At 39.1% G+C, this 20,557-nt stretch overlaps 1 protein-coding gene across 4 annotated transcripts in view; it reads right to left on the minus strand.

The window, feature by feature from the left end:
* USP6NL (USP6 N-terminal like) overlaps positions 1-20,557 on the minus strand; it is a 130,116-nt gene that overhangs the window by 44,958 nt on the left and 64,601 nt on the right. For 3 of the 4 annotated variants that reach the window (XR_004841288.1, XM_035889158.1, XM_035889157.1), the window contains exons 4-5: positions 9,381-9,420; positions 3,531-3,611 (exon numbers count right to left, since the gene is read on the minus strand). Coding sequence is in view for 3 of the 4 variants with exons in the window: in XM_035889158.1 (XP_035745051.1) it covers positions 3,531-3,611; positions 9,381-9,420 (121 nt within the window). In the remaining variant the exon portion in view is untranslated. The remainder of the gene's footprint in view (positions 1-3,530; positions 3,612-9,380; positions 9,421-20,557) is intronic. The other variant, XM_035889159.1, reaches the window with a different exon arrangement.

Genomic DNA, 20,557 nt, shown 5'->3' on the forward strand with positions numbered 1-20,557 from the left:
ACTTTATCCAATCAAGTGAAGACAGAAAGCAAGAGTCAGGAATTGTTCTTGCAACTATTGCCTCCATGGTTCAAGAAGATGAGCATGGAAAGCTGGTGCATTTTTCCAACACACTTTCAGATAAAAGCCGTCTTTATTTTTGAGTTTCGTACAAACCTGAGCACATTGCCTGGCTTTCCATAAAGAGCAGTGAAAAATAATGTCTGACTTTCCACTGCATGCTCGGGAGAAGGAGGCAGCTGATTCTTTCTTCTGTATGTTCTGGTTCACTTACCACATAAGATGCCAGAAAGAATGAGGAAAAACACCCTCGTTTTTAAAGTCTCATATGCTCCACCAGAGTTAAACAATCGGTGAAAATTTTTCCTAGCCTCAAGCAAAGTTCATCCCCTTTATGAACATATTGAATTATTCCTGCCACTATTTATAGTTCAGCCTATAATTCATTACATGAACTGAAACTCCTTCTGCTCAGCTGATCTGCTATACCTTCTGCATGCCTGGCAAATAGAGGATCATTCACTTAAATCAGTGTATCGTGGACTGACGTCGCTGATGGCTAAAGAGGAAGACCGCTCCTGCTTAGACAACACATACCTACTGTGTTACCTGAAAGTTCATATTTAACATTCTCTTTGCAAACAAAGTAGCTGTTATACAGGTTTCTTTATTGTCCCTTTGACTTGGGAACATCCTTGATCTTCAAATCACCCAATCGCCACAGCATAGAAACAAAGCCACAAGTGTTACGACCTCTGGCTTCTCCTTCCAGAGAAGACAACAGGACAGAAAGTAGGATTGTAAGAAAAACTTGGGAAACAAATTACTACTTTTTCATGCATGCACTTCATATTTTAAGAAAATGAATTTGCTAACTTCTTAGTTATACCCTGAAAAACATCAACCACTGGCTTTGGTGTTCTTAACAAAAGCAAAGCGCAAGACATAGCAGCTAGCCTCGAAACCAAAGGTAGTAAGCAGACATGATGAGTAAGGAACTTGCTGAGTAAATTTTTCCCTTTGCTTGAATTGTTCCCTGCTCATCAGCCTAACAAGTATTCTGGTCTCAGTCTCTCCCTTTAAAGTTTTCCATTTTGTACAGAATAATTTACTAAAACAAAAGGTTACTAAGGGAATAAGCTAATGCTGCAGACCAGTCATCCAGGCAGTAACCTGGGACGTGTAACAGTTGTCCTCTAGTCCTCAAAAAAATACAGGTGGATCATCAGCATCAGAAAATACAAACAGAATCCCCAACAGAAAATGCAAGTTTTAAGCACTATTGAGGAGAAGAGGGAATCTGAATTTGGAAACCTCATATTATGTGCATTATCCACCAAATGGCCACAATAATAGTTATGAAAACCTCCCCAGAACACAACATTGGGAACAATAGCCTCTCCAGAAAGTTTTTTTCCCAGCTGAAATTCCTCCAAAATTTCAAGGTGACCAAGACTACAATTCCAGTAAACAAACTATTCACATGAATAATCCCTACCTAGCTTTTAAAGCAAGTAAAAGCACTCAGCATTTAATGGCATACCGAATATAACCCACTTTCTGTCATTATCCCCAGACCATTATTTATTTCTGAATCGGATAAAAATAATTCTGTAACTAAAAATCCCAAAAGTGATTACCCCATGCAATGCTACAGGCGTGGGGAAGAGTGGCTGGAAAGCTGCTTGGCAGAGAGGGATCTGGGGGTAGTGGTCAGCAGATAACTGAATATGAGCCAGCAGTGTGCCCAGGTGGCTGAGAAGGCCAACAGCATCCTGGCTTGTATCAGGAATAGTGTGGCCAGCAGGACCTGGAGAGTCATCCTTCCCCTGTACTTGGCACTGGTGAGACCGCCCCTTGAATACTGTGGTCAGTTTTGGGCCCCTCACTACAAAAAGGATATTGAGGCACTGGAGTGTGTCCAGAAAAGGGCAACAAAGCTGGTGAGGAGTCTGGAGCCCAAGGCTGATGGGGAGCGGCTGAGGGAACTAGGGTTGTTCAGCCTGAAGAAGAGGAGGCTGAGGGGAGATCTTATCGCCCTCTACAACTGCCTGACAGAAGGGGGGAGCCAGGTGGGGGTCAGCCTCTTCTCCCTGGTAATGGGCGATAGGACGAGGGGAAACGGCCTCAAGTTGCACCAGGGGAGGTTTAGGTTGGACATTAGGAAAAATTTCTTCACTGAAAGGGTTGTCAAGCACTGGAAGGGGCTGCCCAGGGAAGTGGTTGAGTCCCCATCCCTGGAGGTATTTAAAAGACATCTCTAGCTGTGGTACAGCTGGACTCGATGATCTTAAAAGTCTTTTCCAACCAAATGATTCTGTGATTCTATTATTTAAAGATTATTAATGGGCAAATCGCTTTCTTAAACTTTACATGCGGCTTCACATAGAAAATAATTTTACTCTTTTTTGTTTGTTTGGGTTTGTATTTTTTGGGAAGTCAAGAAATGTAGCACTGATTCCAAAATAAAAAAGCCTATTGAGGTATAAAGTAGTCTATTCAAAAGTGGATCACATTCATACCATCAAAAAAAATTCACTTCTCTTGAAGATTATGAATGCTGCGTTGCATATTATTCACAGAAAAATCAGACTTCTCCCAAGGGGGATGGGGCACTGAATGGTTTCCTATACCTTCTAACTTACTCAGTCCATCTCTCCTTTTAACAAAGCAATCACGTATCTTGGGATATCCTAAGATATCTGTGCTGGCAAGCGTGATAATTTAAACATCAAACTATATGCCTCACGTTATGACTAATCAGTTTCCTTGGAGAGTTATTCAAGGCAGTTTTCACTGACCCATGACTGTAAGATATCCTAGGCTCTTCAATAAACCTGGGCTGCAAAAAACCCCCAAACAAAACTAAACAACAACAAAAAAAAAAAAACCACAAAAAACCCCAATCATAGATCCACCAGTAACCCAAAAGACTAAATTTAAATATTAATCAGTACAATATCTAGCATACAAAGGAACAAAAACAGTAAACTGAAAATTAATTCAAATGGGGGATTCCTTAAAAAGGGATTTATGATTCCTGAAGAATTCAGCTATACCCATTTAAAGGTGTCCCCTCTTTTCAAGTTTTTAAAGATTTTTCTTTTTTCCTTCCTTCACATTCTCAAAGCATAAACCAAATACAACTTCTAGCTCTCTGCAAGACAGGACAAGCAGGTCTGATGCTTCATCTGCTCCACAGATTGTTTTGCAGACGTGAACACAGTACGCTGTGTGACCCCAGCTCCAATCCCACAGTGCAAGCACAATTCAGTACAGCTCGCAATTACTACTAGGAGTATGTTAGAGAGCCTACGCAACATTGCCCTTAGAAATTCCTTGCATTTGACCACCAGTTTTGTTGGATTATTGTTATTAGGTTATTAAGTATGATTACATTTTGAAAAATAAAAAGCCTTTTTCTTTTAGTGTGATTTTTTTTTTTCCTCAGATCTCATAAACAGAGACAATCTAATTTAAGGTTATACATTCATTCAGAAGTGACAGCTAATGAAAAAACATAACTTTACCTTTTCACTATTCTTGTATTTTTCCCAGCTTTTCAACATCTTAAGCCATTTTGTAGTTCTTTCAATTTCAAGGTGTTTTTGCTGAAAAGAAATTAGATTCAAGATTTAAAAATTATCCGTGTATTTCTAAAAACACTGAGAAAAAGTTTAACACAGCGTCAACTTTTTATCCAGTCATCTAAGAACAGCAGAGAGCAACATCAGTTCACTTAAAGCTTCCAAAAAACCAGCCAACCAAAAACCAAACAGAAACCCTTCTTTTCACCACTATGTAAAGAATTGTATTTTGTAGGAGAAGTTTAAATACAAGATTTATAAAAGTTTCTTCTCTACACATTATTTGCAAGTACAAAAAAACCTTCAATTTGTTTTTATACTCCACAATTTTTCAGGCAAATAATTTCTGCTGCAAGCTTTTTAAAAGTTAGTTAGCTCTGAAATTATGATCATCTTTGCCCAGACCTGCCTTAATCACAATTAGCCACTGTTTTCCAGTGATCACACAAACTATCTCTTCTTAAAAGGCGCTCAAAGAATTGTGGTCAACAGCGCGATGTCCAGGTGGAGATCAGTGACGAGCGGCGTTCCTCAGGGGTTGGTAATGGGACCGGTACTGTTTAACATCTTTGTCAGCGACATGGACAGTGGAATTGAGTGCACCCTCAGCAAGTCTGCCAACACCACCAAGCTGTGTGGTGCAGTCAACATGCTGGAGGGAAGGGATGCCATCCAGAGGGACCTTGACGCCCTTGAGAGGTGGGCCCATGCAAACCTCATTAACCTCTACAAGGCCAAGTGCAAGGTCCTGCAGCTGGGTTGGGGCAATGCCAAGCACAAATACAGGCTGAGCAGAGAATGGATTGAGACCAGCCCTGAGGAGAAAGACTTGGGCGTGTTGATTGATGAGAAACTCAACATGACCGGGCAACGTGCACTCGCAGCCCAGAAAGCCAACTGTATCCTGGGCTGCATCCCCAGCAGTGTGGCCAGCAGGTCGAGGGTTGGGATTATGCCCCTCTACTCTGCTCTGGTGAGACCCCACCTGCAGTGCTGCATCCAGCTCTGGGGCCCTCAGCACAGGAAAGATATGGACCTGTTGGAACAAGTCCAGAGGAGGCCACAGAAATTATCAGAGGGATGGAACACCTCTTCTGTGAGGACAGGCTGAGAGAGTTGGGGTTGTTCAGCCTGGACAAGAGAAGGCTGCGGGGAGACCTTATTGCGGCCTCTCAGTACTTAAAGGGGGCTTATAAGAAAGAAGAGGACAAACTTCTTAGCAGGGCCTGTTGTGATAGCACAAGGGTTAATAGTTTTAAACTAAAAGAGGGTAGATTTACACTAGATATAAGGAAGAAAATTTTTAAAGTGACGGTAGTGAAACACTGGAACAGAGAAGTCGTGGATGCCCCATCATTAGAAGTGTTCAAGGCCAGGTTGGATGGGGCTTTGAGCAACTTGGCCTAGTGGAAGGTGTCCCTGCCCATGGCAGGGGGTTGGAACTAGATGATCTTTAAGGTCCCTTCCAACCCAAACTACTTTGTGATTCTATGAAAGTTAAAAGGGCACAAAGTGCAAGAGAAACAGTGCAGTAGTAGAAGTGGGATAAAGTTCTAATTCTGGATATTGAAAGCCTTGCTGTAATTCTCACCCTTGGCTCGGTACCTTTTTACCTAAATAGCCCTGCATCTTAACATCAAGGATTTCTTCTAAAGGTAAGATCTACTTGCTTAAGCAAGAGTATTTCAGTAACAAGGTGATAAAATGAAAATTCAAACCAAACCAAACCATATCTTCTCAAAATAAATAGTTATTTCAAGTAGTGTAACATAATAAATATGTCGATTCCACACATTATTTATATTATATATGGCTTTAAAAGCATAGGACAACCCTACTACCTTAAAGATTGCCATTCTGCCTATGAAAACCTTGCTACAGTTGCCACAACTTCTTGAATTTGGGAACCAAACAAGCACTTTGAATTAGCTGTTTTAGTCCCTGGAATTTCAAAGCACTTTGACTTGTCACAGCCAAAAATCTGTATTTTTTTGGCTCCAATGATAAGAAGATTTTTAGTCCATGTTTTTACAGCCCACTTTTACATGCTGTAAAGTAGGCAAGGTGTCTCTGATTATACTACAAAGTTAACTATTAACTGTATTTTTAAATTTTTTTTTAACAGTATTTCAACTCTTTCATAATGCTTTGGAGCTAAAGATCAACACTGGAAAAGCTAAAGCAGAAAAATGTACGTGTGTGGCTATTTCTTTCTCGTCAAAGATTAATATAAACAAATACGTGGGGTTTTTTGTAAAGGACAGCCTGCCTACCTCCAACTTCAAATCCAAGGCTTAATAAAGACAGGAAGGATATTCTGTTTCATATGGTTAGCGATGCAATCCAGTAACAATGTAAGAGTTTAATTTCAAAGCTCTGCAGGATACTGAAAACTTATTAATACTTTCATTAACTGTATCTAAAATGTTGGGGGAAAATGTAAAAGAAAATTATTGCTTATTGTCTCAATAGAATTCTAATTTTACTTCTAGCTTTTACTCATCAGAATTTGCGCATTCTTTCTTGACCATCAATGCAAAATGGGCAAAAAAATACTTTAATGCAGGAACCCAAAGCCTTGCACTTGCAGAAGTATGACTTGATGACTGCTCAGGTCCATTCCAACCATGATTCAGTCCATTAATTGTCCTGGAAATAAGCTGGGTTTGTTTTTTTAAGTTATTTTTACTTGAATCCAGCTGATGTAAGCCTGACATAAGAAAGTTATGGGGAAAGAAGTGCGTCTACTCTCTCAGCCTTAACTTACTCAACTATTCATATTGCAATGAACTGCCCACATTCTTGTTCAGGATCCATGCTGCATTTTGTAATACCCTCAACCACTTGCCTTTTTTATTATTATTATTTTTAATTACTTAAAACACTGTCTTCGCTGTTAGGTTAGAGGGGAACCACAGAAATACTGCTTCCCAAGTTTCATAGGTTTCACAACATTGCTTCTGATTCTCCTACATTTGCAACCCCTTCAAGAAATAAGCATTTTTAACATCTCTAAAGCAGATGTTCTCTAGGCAGAGTTTAGATTGCAGGAATAACACTGCTATCAAGTCAGGAAAGGTCTCTGCCCTCAACAGGTTGTTCAGATAATTGCTAAGAAAAATAAAAACCTATCTGCTCCCACAGTCTTTTTGTTTGTATGTTTGATCTACTTTGAAGATTTTGGTCTTCTGAGACAGCAGCTCACTTCAATTGTATGTTTGTTCAAGCTTTTATGTCTCTGTGTCAATTTATTCCAGTTCTCAAGTGATGCTACTGTAGTTAAAATAGCAATTATTTCTGTGTTCAGTTGTTGAAAACTTTTAGATTTTTTTCCCCAGTCTGAATTATGTTCACTTTCACATCTAACAGGTGCAACACTGAAAACATGGATGAGATCTGACACAGCTCATTGCAGAGCAGACAGATGATGATGCTCTTTCAGGCAAGTTCCATGTAGTTGTCACAAAAAAAAAAAAAAATCCATTTATCTGTCTTCTGAGTATATTTTGCACTTTGCCATTGGGAATAACAGAATCCCTAACTGAAGCAGAGCAGGTTTCTTACTCTTGTGTCAGTAAATGATACACTACTGAAAGCAAAAAAGCATGAAGTTAAGTTGGCAAGCGTCCATCTTTCATGCAGCACTCTATGTTCCTGGAGAGCAAGTGTGCTAGAGCTGAGGCCAAAAGTAATGCTTTAGCAGAAACCTCAGACAAAACTAGAACTCACTGAACAAGTTCCCTGGAGAATTTATAATCAAGTAAACCAAAGACAAAACCAAACAAACTGAAAATGACTTACAAAACATTTCACAGCACTTCAAAAGCAGAGTCAGACACAGACTCCAGATTTCCTGAGGTCAGTTCTCTGTCCACTTTTCTCTTGTAGATGATCTTTCCTCCCCTAGTTTTATCTCGGATGTGCTGTATGATTCATCTGAAGGTTAAGTAGTTCATAATGTAGGGCAATGATTCGATGCATTTAAGCCACCAAATGCCCAGCAAGGTAATGAAACATCAAAATTACTCTGCCTTCACAGTAATAATGCCTATTCTAAAAGTATTACGCATGTAAATACACACAGAGAATACCTAGCTTAAGCTTTACACTAGAATGTATATGAAGAGAGAATCAAAATTCACGAGGATACACAACCCTTCACCTAAGTTGCAAATGAAATGAAAACACGACTTAGGAATATTTTTTAAAATTCACAAGTAAGGCAAAAGGAAAGCATAAATATATCTGCCAAGTAAGTGACTTTAAAAGATGCTGCACAGAAAGTTTTTAGTCTTAGCCTACATTAACATGACACATTAATTATCCTATGAATGATATCTTGACAATTGTAGAGATTCAAACACGGCTGACAGACGACATGATAAGCCTCAAACCAGCAGAGGTCAGGATACCATCAGGAGTATAACCAGGAGTCTAATACAGAAACATTACTGTATGATTATAAAAAGACACTAGATTTGCAATCCAACATTGATTCAATAAATAGTTTCTATGCTGACATTTTGTCTGAGGCAGCATGAATACAGTATGGGACAGAGAACTGAGACTCTTACTTTCCCCCAGTAATTTAAGGCTAACTACAAAGCCACGGTGAATCGGAGCTTCAAAACACATATACCACAGTAACTGCAAGCTGTCCAATATTTATGCTCATAGACTCACCACCCCAACGTGTCCTTCTGATGGAAATGAAATTGTACATACACTCGCTGTGTTATTAAATGTAATGGAACATGGCAGGAAAAAGCAGCTATTTCAGGCTGCATATGCAGAAACACACACGAATCAATGCAAAACTTCTCTTTTATGAGAAGTTCTTACTAGGCCAATACTGAAGCTCAAAATTACTCGTTTTTAGAAACACTGTTGCTCTTAACACTCAAGGAGCAAACCATTCTGTCCCTTTTCCGTGCATTCTACTGATTTGTGCAGCCAAGGGGGCTAACTTCAAACTTACAGCTTTAAATACTTTGTTGTGAGTTTTCTGATAATACAGAAGATAAATATGGACAAACCAGAAGAATCTGATCTGGTCTTGGAGATAACAATGGGCGTGACAGAACAAGGGGAAATACCAATAGTATTTAGGCCCAGACATGTAGAAATTCAGTTCCCAATCATTTTAACAAAAACATTCCATGTTCCCAGAACATCAGTTCCCAAACTTCTCCTCCAGTACCCTCCAGCAACAGAAGGATTTTTGGACTAGGGCCTGCACCAGCTGCTGACAGGTCTTGCATGTCCAGAACACACCTGGCTCATCAGCTGAACACAGCAAGGGAGGTCACCACATTTCAGTGGCAACCAGGATATTTGTCACCATTTACCAAACTAGAAAAGCATGCTACACTCCTCGGGGGATGGTAACGTACACCTCGGCATCAAAGCCACCACCTCATCTGGGCAACCCATCCACCCAGCACAGTTGATGACAGCTCATGACACAGAGTCAGTGGCTCTCTCTCTTTCAGGGCAGAGCCGGGTGTGATCGCTTAAACAGCTCCATTTCCTTTACTAGGTCATATAATGGGTGAGGAAAACCCATGTCTCATTGCAACTAGTAAATGTAAGATTGCGTGGGCCCCAAGGGACCCGTGGGCGAGTTAACACGGCCTAAGGACCACAGTCCTTATGGGACTTAGAACGTGTTTCCTTGGGAATGCAAATCACTAAAATGCTTAATCTCCTCATTTCGCAATGATTTATATTTAAAAGTCGTAAATCTGTAAACGTTTACTTCCCAGTCAAAAAACTGGAAGACACTGGACTTACCTTTTCTATCACTGCATCATGGACAGGAAGCTCCTCTGGACTGAAAACAAAAACAAAGTTCATATTACTCTTGGTTAATCTTGGCACAAAATCATTTCTGTATAAGTTCTTACAAGTAATCATTTACAGTAGCAACATGTAGCAATGAGTAAAAAAGAATTCTGAACTTTAGATGACACACAGGAGCCTTTGGAATTTATTTTTTAAACACAGTAAAACTCACACCATTTCACATACAGAACCAGAATTATTTCAGTCTTAAACCTTCTAAATCAAAGTAGCTGCATAGCTTCAAAGGACTTAACAAAGTTTGTTTCTTCTTTAGTAAAAGCACCCTGTGCTGCACTACTGAATTGAAACCTAAGTGAATTTTTTGTTTTGTTTATTAGGCCATACTACCCTTAGCTGAAATACCCCTATTAAGGGTTTTCCTCCTTTACTACTGTGCCCTGTGACAGGCACCAGCCTTTGCTTGACTTAGGAGACTTAACTTCCATTTTCTTCACGCTCTACAAAACTCACTCTGAGTAATAGGGAGGAGGCGGTACAAAAAACCCCCAACAAAAATCAGTTTTATTACTGGGTCTCTAATTAATACTAAAAAAAATACAGTCCTTTCACTTCTTAGCATAAATCAAAAAAGATGGGGTATGAATTGAAAGCTTGAAAAGCAGCCTTTGAACAGAAAACTTTCAGATTTTGTATTTTTTTAGTTTCATTCTAAGGGCTCTAACTTCTGTTTTTCTTATCAAAGAAACTTGTGTTTTTCTTATCAAAAGTAACTGGACCACTTTGATGCCAAATGAGCCTGCCTGCCTTTGCCTACATCATCTGCAGGTTCTGAAAACATAGCAGCTCATCTGTAAGTAGGAAGGCTCCCTTTTTCTGCTCTGCAGATCAGATAAATAACACACCCAACAAAACCCTGTTTAAAAGGGACTAAAAAGCAGGCACTATGTGAAATCCTTTAAAAAAAAAAAATTCCTACTGAGGCTTGATATTATGAAAAAAATTCCTACCCACATCACTACAGCTTTCTATAGCAAGATTAAACCCCAGTATTTTAGACCTGTATCAATCTGTGCAACGCCAAAAAAAAAAACCACTGGGGAAGGCTACAAAAGTAGTTGCTGCTGCAGTCAATGGAAGAATGGTCTGATCCAAAACGCTTGAATTATATTTGATCTCATTTATTTCATTTTAAAAATGCCGTTTCAGTTTTGTAAGGTGTATTTGAATAACGAAATAAGTTTGAATTACTTCGTCTAATGGCAAAGCTTGCTCCAATCAACACCTTTTTGGAGACTACACACGAGTCAAAGTTTCCAGTAAACAGCCCAGAAACTCATTTAAAAACCAAGAGTGTTTCTTTTGAACAGCACTGCAAAAAGCATAATCCATTCATTTAGAAGCACTTTCCAAGTAACTGAAAGTTTTCCTGAAGAACAACATCAAAACCCCCAAACATGAACATCTGTCTAATGCACTAAGAAATAGCCTGTATTCAGTGCTGAGGCTGGAAACGCTGTAAAATCATAGTATAGTGCACATTCCCACAGAACTAAATTAACACGCTGAAAGTAAGCCCTTTGTATGCAAGATATCACCTCAAAATTAAGCTTATTTGAACAGAAGTCAAAAAAAATAAGCAAAGTGGAAGAAAAAAATGCAATTTGATAATCTGCTTGGCGTTTTTTGTCATTTCATTTGGTTTTAAGTAAAAAGATTGCTAAACCTTTCAAAAACCACTTAAATTTTTCAATTCTTTAGGAACCCCTTCTTCTCTCCCCACGCCAAATTTCCAAGTAACCTCCCCAGTTGCAGGCACTGTCTACCTCCACCAGAAGCATCAGTCTCACGCAGCGAGACGAGCGCACAGCAGCCGTGTTCTTCCTGGCCCTGCAAGACCACGCCAGCAACTGGCTGCGCGCACCAGAGACTTCTTCCCCCAGTGCCACCAGCAGCGTGCAAGATGCCAAACTGACAGCTCCGTGTCCCAGGGAGCTCACACCGGACACAGCAACCCCTCTGCTCAGCTGGTACCACCTGACAGCTTACCTTCACATTTGCTAATCTGGTGCAGAAGCTAATCACACAAAAGATTTCATTAAATCTCGCTTTCCCACAAAGGATGAAGCGCAACAATTAACTAAGGAATTGTTCATTGCTAATTTTGCAAGTTCCCATCAATGTACAAACGAAAGGCGTAGCTGGATCTGGAGAGCAGTGAAAGAAGGCTCTTTTGTCCTAGGAAGCAGACACTATACTCCCTCACTAAATTAATCCAGTGGCAAATTTATGACAATATTCCTTGTTACTTCTTTAGCTACAGAGCTATGTGCTAATACCACATACCAATACACTGTAAGCACTGAAATTCCACAGAAGCACATTAAGCCAGCCTCATATTTTTATTCCCCGAGATGCTGCTGGCAGCTGAGCACCAGGAGAACAGCACAGAAGCTGAGCGAATGGCCCCGGGCTGCTCAGTAACTCACTGGACTGGAACGCAGGAGTTCCTGGAGATCTTCCTCTCAATTAACTAGATTGTACTAACTACGCCCATGTACTCACATACATATTATTCAAATCTATCCTGCAAGGACTGAGGGAAAGGCATAGTGGGCAAATAAACTCTCTCGAGCCCCTGAAGACATTTTAAATAGAATCATAGAATCACAGAATGCTTTGGGTTGGAAGGGACCCCTAGAGGTCATCTAGTCCAACCCCCCTGCAGTGAGCAGGGACACCGCTAACTAGATCAGGCTGCTCACAGCCCCATCCAACCTGGCCTTGAATGCTTCCAGGGATGGGGCCTCCACCACCTCTCTGGGCAACCTGTTCCAGTGTTTCACCACCCTCATTGTAAAGAACTTCTTCCTTATATCTAGTCTAAACCTACCCTGGTTTAGTTTAAAACCATTACCCCTTGTCTTGTCACTGCTGGCCCTACTAAAAAGATTTTCCCCGTCTTTCCTATAGGCCCCCTTTAGGTATTGAAAGGCCACAATCAGGTCTCCCCACAGCCTTCTCTTCTCCAGGCTGAACAAGCCCAACTCCCTCAGCCTGTCCTCATAGGAGAGGTGCTCCAGCCCCCGGATCATTTTTGTGGCCCTCCTCTGGACCCGCTCCAACACTTCCATGTCCTTCTTGTGTTGAGGGCTCCAGAGCTAATAAATACATTTCCATTTAGTGTATGTGTCTTCTATGCAGGAACACCTTACAGATTGGTGGCTTTTTTCTAAAAAGGGTTAGGTAGGATCAGATACAGAATCAATTAATGTCTATTAATCAATGTACTTTTATTGCACTTTCTTTTTTCTTTATAATGATGAATCTTCCCCTACCTTCCCCAGCCTAGCCAATCTAATTTTGTTATACCTTCATTACTCCTTTTAATGTTGCATTCTCTCCCACCATCCCCAGCTTATTTAAACTTGTATTTTTTGCTGGCTTTTATCTGTGTACTTCACCAAGTAATAATGTGAAGTAGTAAACAACATTAACATAATACAGCCACATCCTGTGCTAAGATGGCTGCTTTCCTTTAATAGCCCAAGTAATATTCATTTAGGGGCTACAGAGAACAGGACTGATAAACAATTAGCTTGGAACCATACAGTACTTGATAGCCAAAAGAAGAGTCACAGAGACAGCTTTTAACTCAACTCTTGTAAATAAGGTATCACTTAGCAGAAATGAAATCTTAACACTCTATTGTCCACAATAAAGATAGATCCAAAGTAGGTAAATTCACCCATTTAAATCAGACAGGAATCCATTACACCTGGTACGCGCCTTTGCCCCAGGCATAAAGACTATGGCCTCCTACCTGCAGGCTGGGCAGCCCACATTGCAACCTAACAGCAGCTCAAGGGCTCCGGTTGTCACTGCCAGATAGCTCTGGTGTTACAGCATTAAGAGAAAGATCTGAAGATGTTGTCTAACAGGTTTGGGAGCTGCAAAAGGCTGGGACCAAATCCAAACTGCAATAAGGAGCAAGGTCCACATGAAGGTGTGCTGGGTTTCCTACGAGAAGGCTCCGCAAGGACATTTCACTGGGAACAAGTACTAGACTCAAAGTTCAGCTGGAACTCAGGACCTCTACCCATGGTCCTCACTGGTGGTGATCTGCAGCACCAGCCCAAAGTCTTCTTTCCATCTTTCAGTCTGGACTATTACCGCCTTCTGGTGAGGATTATAAAGCCTATAAATTCAAAGAAACAGAATTTCATCTTGAAGAACAAGGACTTGATTGAAAATGCCTTTTTTATTAGATTATAAGTGATGAACGGATTTTACATTTTTAAATCCACCACGATGGCTAACACAGGTTTTCGTGACTTTTTCAAGATAACTTAAAAGAAATATTAATCTTAATGCATACATATCTGAAACTTCAAAACATTAAACATGAAGATCTATGGTTTCGACCATTAAGCTACGTGTTGTAATTAGCCTCCTCAAGCAACAGTGGTAGTTTAAATAAATTGAAAAAGTCTCAGACTTAACAAGCTTACAGTCACCTACCCACTGCTGCTTTTAAATCAGCCTTCTTTAGCAGCACTTTGATATATTTGATCAATATAAACACAAGGAAAGACTTTCTCATATTACTCACTCATCAGATTTATTCCTTTCCTTTGGTACTTAAATCCCAAATATGTTCCCTGCTGGCTCAAATCACAGCATCTCCCTGTTTCTAGTTTGGCTTAAATAAAATTTAAGAAATGTAAAGGTTCCTCTGTCATTTGTAGCTTCAGTTGAGGATGGAAGATGTTTTTTGCAATAATCAGCAATCTTGATAAGTTGATAACCCCAAAACTGTAATTTCCTGACAATTTAATTCTTCACAATTCCAAGCTGTATAAACCCTGACACTCAATTTTTCACTGGGGAAAAAAGTGGCAAAAATTGACTATAATACACTAAAAGTCTTTACCACAAATCTTACTTGCCCGAAGAGCTGTTACATTCAAAATTTCTTTGGAAGCTCTATTTTCATTTCTCATAACTTCTATTTCAAAACACACCACTTGCTTAAAACCCCTCTCTACTTGCTGTAGTCTTTCTTACCCCACAGAGAATTAGCCAGTGCACTGTGAAGAACTTTGGGGTCCTTCATCCTGAAATATGTTGCAGGAATAATTGTGGTATGTGCAAGTCATTATTTATTTTTTTTTAAAGTCCATTAAATTCAATAATACTATATTACTGAACTCACTATAACATGACTATTAAAAAACTTAAATCCTCATAAAACCTGTGGTGCGGTCCCAACGCAAAATAGTTTCTCAAGCTATTTCTCAATTATTTTCTCATGCTCTCCTCAATGTACTACTAAGTGCAATAGCATCACCTTGTATCACTGCATGCACGTTTTAACTGAAAAGTGTTTTAAATCCTATTTGGTGTCCCATATTAAATACAATGTGGGAAAGGTTTCTTCAACACTTATCTTTATGGTCTCACTGACTTAATCATGAAGAAATAGATGTCGTGTGTTCAGTTTTTCATTTGTGATGCAACGTTAAGCATTTAAATCCATGAGGAAAACATACTTGCTACTACCTGGGAGAATTGTTTTGAAGGGACTCTTAAAAAATAAAAAAAAAAGTAATTTGTATTGTTTTGAAACATCTATGATCAAGGAATATGTGTGTGAAACATCCACAAAAACATGAGTAAGGCATAAAACTCAAAAGCAAAAAAGTGTCATGAAAGAAATTTATGACGAGTGATCATGCAAAGGTAAGATATGAGAAGGAAGGGAAGAATTCAGTTGACAGATATCTGAACAGGAGAAGCTTTAGCATAAGCGGGAGTTGTTGCACAATATAGAACTGGGATCGTTGAGTAACAAATTGAAACATTTCAGTACTCAGATGTATTAGGAAAAAGTAACTCTCCCAAGTATGAAAAGTTTTTAGGCTGTGTAATTGGTCAGAAGTGAGTTGTAAGAGTCTATAGCTTTACTATACAAAAAATTAGTAACTTCACACTGGGAAACCAATTCTACAATAAAAAGCACACTGACTAGGTGTTCTCTTAGGTCTGCCTCCCCTTCAGCATCTGATATGCAGCACACAAAACTGTCAAAGCAATACACAGTATTAGGGATCGTTACAACAGCGCTTTGCAACAGAATGACACCTTATTTTATATATAGACATACTGTTTCCAGACCGCTTTTACTGCCTCATGTCATATAACACACATACTGATCTTTGTTCACAAGTTAGCTGACAAGTGCTTCACAGTCATCTTATAGAAGGGAAGATAAATAAGACTAATTGTGTAATTCCCAGGACATACCACATTGTTACTTATAATGACAATTTTCATGTCAGCATTATGTCACAAGATGGGCTACAAAGCAAACTGTTTTCTGCTAAAGTAAGTAACATTATAAGTAGTAATACAACAGTATTTCAACGCCATGCCTTTCTTCAGAACTATGATTAAGTAATTCTACCCTTTAAAGCACAAATCTAAAGCACAACTTAGTGTTGAATTCAGATCCTTTAGTCCAAACAAGTTAATTTTCAGAAGAATTCTGATTTATCATTTTAATCTTCCAACCACTGAATGGAAATTAAAGGCAATAGAGTCATTTTCAAAACCAATAATACATGGAAAAGATTTCTGAAAATAGTAAGGGGAGATGAAACCTGTTTTTTAAGCTAAACGACGGAGTTTCCAAAGATAAAATTCTTCCTTCTTTCCATTACACATTTTATTTATATAGCTCACAATTTTGATTGTGAGTGTCTATCAGAATAACTGGAGCTCTGCTACCGTAATCACCCACTTGGAATTCTCACTGAATAACCTCTGCACGGTATGGGGGTGGTGACTACAGTAGATTAAAAAACAGTTTTCAGAAGCTTTGTGGAAATTCATAAGCAAGCCAAAGCAATTAACTAACATATGGGATAAGCCAATGTGATATTCTACAACATAATTATCAGGAAATATGCTGCAAGAAAGAATTTAATGCTGGCAAAAGATTGGATCAGATGTGATTCTGTGACTGGGTTTTAGTTACAATTATTATTTGTGGATTCTGAGGATGTTACTGCCAACATGCACAGCACAGTGCCATGAACATATAGCTCCTGTCCAGAAAGTCTCAAGTAATGCACACTCTCGGAGATAAGATAAAAATCAAAAGGTTTATCAAATTCAATTAAATCTCAAAGTGGTGACTTCTTAGTAAAATCCTTTCCTACTTGGGAGAAGACAACTTCACTGTAAAGTTATTATTGCCAATATAAAAAATGATCGAGAAATTCAAAGCAAAAAAAAAAAACCAAAAAAAAAACCAAAAAAACCACCAACCTGTATTTTCACTGCCATATGCTAAACTACATGGGTTTTTGTGTCCTCAAGTAAAAGACAGGTTCTGTATGTAAACTTTAAAGTTTCCCCAGCTTGGAATCAGAGAACCTGTGAGAAAACCTATAACCCGCATAACGGAGCACAGCAGCATTTCTAGCGATTTCTGATGTCACTTTAATTGAACATAAACACTGAGGTTAAAAACGTCTTCTCAGAGTTGCATTCCAAGTGTTTTTAAAAAAGATGAAAGATAAAAATTAGTCCAAGCTATCTTAAAACTCTCAAGAAGCTAAATTCCTTTTCATTTGTCTTCTATCTCTTTGCCTTGCTTCTGATTTACATTTGATATATGTGTCTAATCACAGAATCATAGAATCATTTAGGTTGGAAAAGACCTCCAAGGTCATCAAGCCCAACCATTCCCCTAACCCTGCCATCCCACCACTAAACCATGCCCCTAAGCACCTCATCTGCCCAGCTTTTAAATACCTCCAGGCATGGGGACTCCACCCCTTCCCTGGGCAGCCCCTTCCAGTGCTTGACAACCCTTTCGGTGAAGAAATTTTTCCTGATGTACAACCTAAACCTGCCCTGGCACAACCTGAGGCCATTTCCCCTCGTCCCATCACCCATTGCCAGGGAGAAGAGACCGACCCCCACCTCGCTACAGCCTCCTTTCAGGATATTTTTCCTTAAGCGTGTGTATATATATATATATATATATAGCTTTTGAGTACTGCTTGAAGGTTAGTTACTGTATGGATCACTTATATGTTGACAGCTTCATCTATATTAAAATTCAGGTGCTTATGCAAACTGTATTCCAACATAAATTAACTGCGATGCTAGTGTTCCAGCACTACATATTGCTTCACTGCTGAAGCTCAATGCTTTACGTACCTACACTTGCTTCTTTTTTGAAACAACCTTCTGCAGCCTAAACTTCCATTTTGGTGGGTCTTTCACTTGGGTTGAGAGCAGCAGCATCTTTGAACTTCTAAAAACTGTCGCCCCAGACCTCTTTTAGCAGTCTTAACAACCAGTGCCAGTGAAGCACACTGGACATTCCCTATTTTCAGTTACTTTAATCTTCTATAAATGCTGAATATAGTAGGAAATATATGTGGTAATAATGATTATGTTAAATCCTTACATTTTAGGGCTTAAGCAGTAACTCAAAACCAATGCATATTGCTTTATGTATGTTGTATAAATTAAATAAGATATTAGCATATTCAATCATTTGCTCAGTTCTGCTACCTAATAGCTCTTTTCATAACAGGAAGCAGTTCATGAATTCCTAGCACACAGTGGGTGATCTTTTACTCAAATCAAGTAGCAGCAGCTGTTAACAAAAACACACTATTTGTCCTTAGTTGGCAAAATTATCCTACAGCTTACTTTTGTGTTTGCAATCAAATCTGTTGGATTGCATTCACCTCATTTCTTTCTGTATCTGCAGAGGATTGTTGAAGTGACAGCCCGGACTAACTCAGCTGAAAGAACAGATTTAAAATTCAAATTTCAACCCTACTCCTAAGAATAAGCTAAAGAAATGGATACAACCATGACACAATTTTAGGAAAAAAAAAAAAAATCCATACTATTCTGAATAATAGCAAATAATAACAGAACATTCCTTCCTTCCATGGGAAGAACCTGCAGGAAGGGAGAGTACTAGAAAAACCATATGCTAGATCATCGTTATAACATAAGAGGAAAAACAACCAAACCAAAAAAAAACCAAAAAAAAAAAAACCCCAAAACCACCAAAACTCACAACATTAGGAGTCTAAACCACAGGAAAATTTATTGGTAACTTCTAGAAACATCAATACTAAAAAATTATCGCAATCATAAGAGCACAGCACATGGGCAAAATTCCTTATTTTCCAATGGAAGCCAAAATTAACTAGATGACAAAGCATGGCTGAGAAAGATATACCTGAAATTAGGTACTACTCTCCTTTTGTGGCTATAAATACCAATCCAGGAGGCAGGTTCTTCAGCTGTTGTTTGAATTACAGGTGGTTGGTGGCCGCTCTTCAAACAGGTCCAAAACAGATTACTTCAAGCCTTGCATAAAATGAGCTGATTCTGGGTTCAAATAGCCTCCTTAGCTTTATGACGTTCTAAAGCAAGCCTGTCTCGGACAATGACCTAGCCAAGACCAGAAGTAAGGCACTTCTTCCTTCTCCTGGGGAAGTTCTACCACCAAGAACACAAGTGGTGTGCAAATACCGTAAGATCCTAAATGACTGTGAAGCTGACAGGTGATCATCTGGGAGAGAATTCTGGTTCCTTTCCCTTCTGCTAGGACTGGTTTAGAAAATTTTCATGGAACACCTTTTGAATAAATGACCACTTTTGCCATCAGACTGGCAAAAAAGACTTGTTTACATAGCAAGTGTGAGGAACAGCGAACAGCAAAAGCACTGAAGAGTTCCTCGTAGCAACCAAGACACCGAGGAACCAAGCACCGAGCAACCAAGACACCGAGGAAGTAATTAGTGCAAATTGCAATACACATCTCATGCTTTTAGAAATAAGTTCAAATGCATCAATGCAATGAAAAGGATCATAACACAACCACCACCACAACTGGACACAAATGCAGAGATCAAAGTTCACTGTCCATTGCGGAAGCAGAGCTGTAATAAAAGAGTCATAATGGATAACCCTGATCTAGTTAGCGGTGTCCCTGCTCCTGCGGGGGGGTTGGACTAGATGACCTCTAGGGGTCCCTTCCAACCCAAAACATTCTATGATTCTATAACGACTAAGTAAAACTTACAGCAAGTCCAATGTACTCTTCCACTGATGATGAGGTTTAAATAAAATTGCTTATTTACCTTGATCTCTGAAAGGTCTGTCACTGAAATTTAGCCCCATCACTTTGCAAGTGCATAATAAGCAGAGATTCATTTCAACTTATCAGGAATTCCATAACTGATAAATAGTAAAATTTGTAAAACTTCTTCATTAATGTTTATTATGTACCTACCACCACTGTGTTCTCAAAACAAGACTGTCTTACAGAAACACAATAAAAACATTCTTTTAGAAGTAGTTCCCTGCAAATGCATGCAAGAAAAATGGTTTTCCTAATGCTAGGAAGATAGACCTAAAAAAAGCATTCTGAATCTCAATTACTAACCCAAGAAAACTTCCATCTCTCTCCTTAAATATAAGTAATATCCTCAGAGTACATTAGGACCAAAGGGAAGAACGTTAAATAGAGCTGAAATTTCTAACAGCAGTTCCCCAGTACGTTGATTAGCAATTAATATTTCAGAGCAAGGTCTGTCCAGGGAAGTGTAACACATATTAGAGAGCAGAATCCATTGCACACAATGCAAGAATACAGTAGAGTTTTCATAATAAAGCTTTATAATGCCACATGAAAAATTCTACACTGTCAAAATGCGGCATATTGATGTATTTAGTAAAAAAAGGAATTAAGAGAACCACAACTCTTCTCTAACATCTGAGATTTCATTTATTTATTTTTTTTTAAATACAGAGGTTGAACTTAGCATGCTTTCTTCCCAAGGGAGGGAAGAGTTAAGCCACTCTCCTGACAAGTAGGTCTGACCCTGTCTCAAAGAAGAAAAGAGGAGGAGAAGAAAATGACAGCAAGTCCCTAATGAATGACCACAATATATAAAATGCAGTAAGATTTACATTTATAATTGAACTGTTAAGAATAAACATTTCATTGCCCTTTCAGCACATCATTGTATCACTTAACGTGTTTGGCAATACTGACTGTGCCTAGAAAATTAAGGGTAGTGGCTGCGTGTCACTAGGAACAGTAGCTTTGCAACTCTCCTAGT

The sequence above is a fragment of the Egretta garzetta genome, unplaced genomic scaffold, assembly GCF_000687185.1.
Source record: "Egretta garzetta isolate BGI_Z169 unplaced genomic scaffold, ASM68718v1 scaffold291, whole genome shotgun sequence".
NCBI classification, from domain to species: domain Eukaryota; kingdom Metazoa; phylum Chordata; class Aves; order Pelecaniformes; family Ardeidae; genus Egretta; species Egretta garzetta.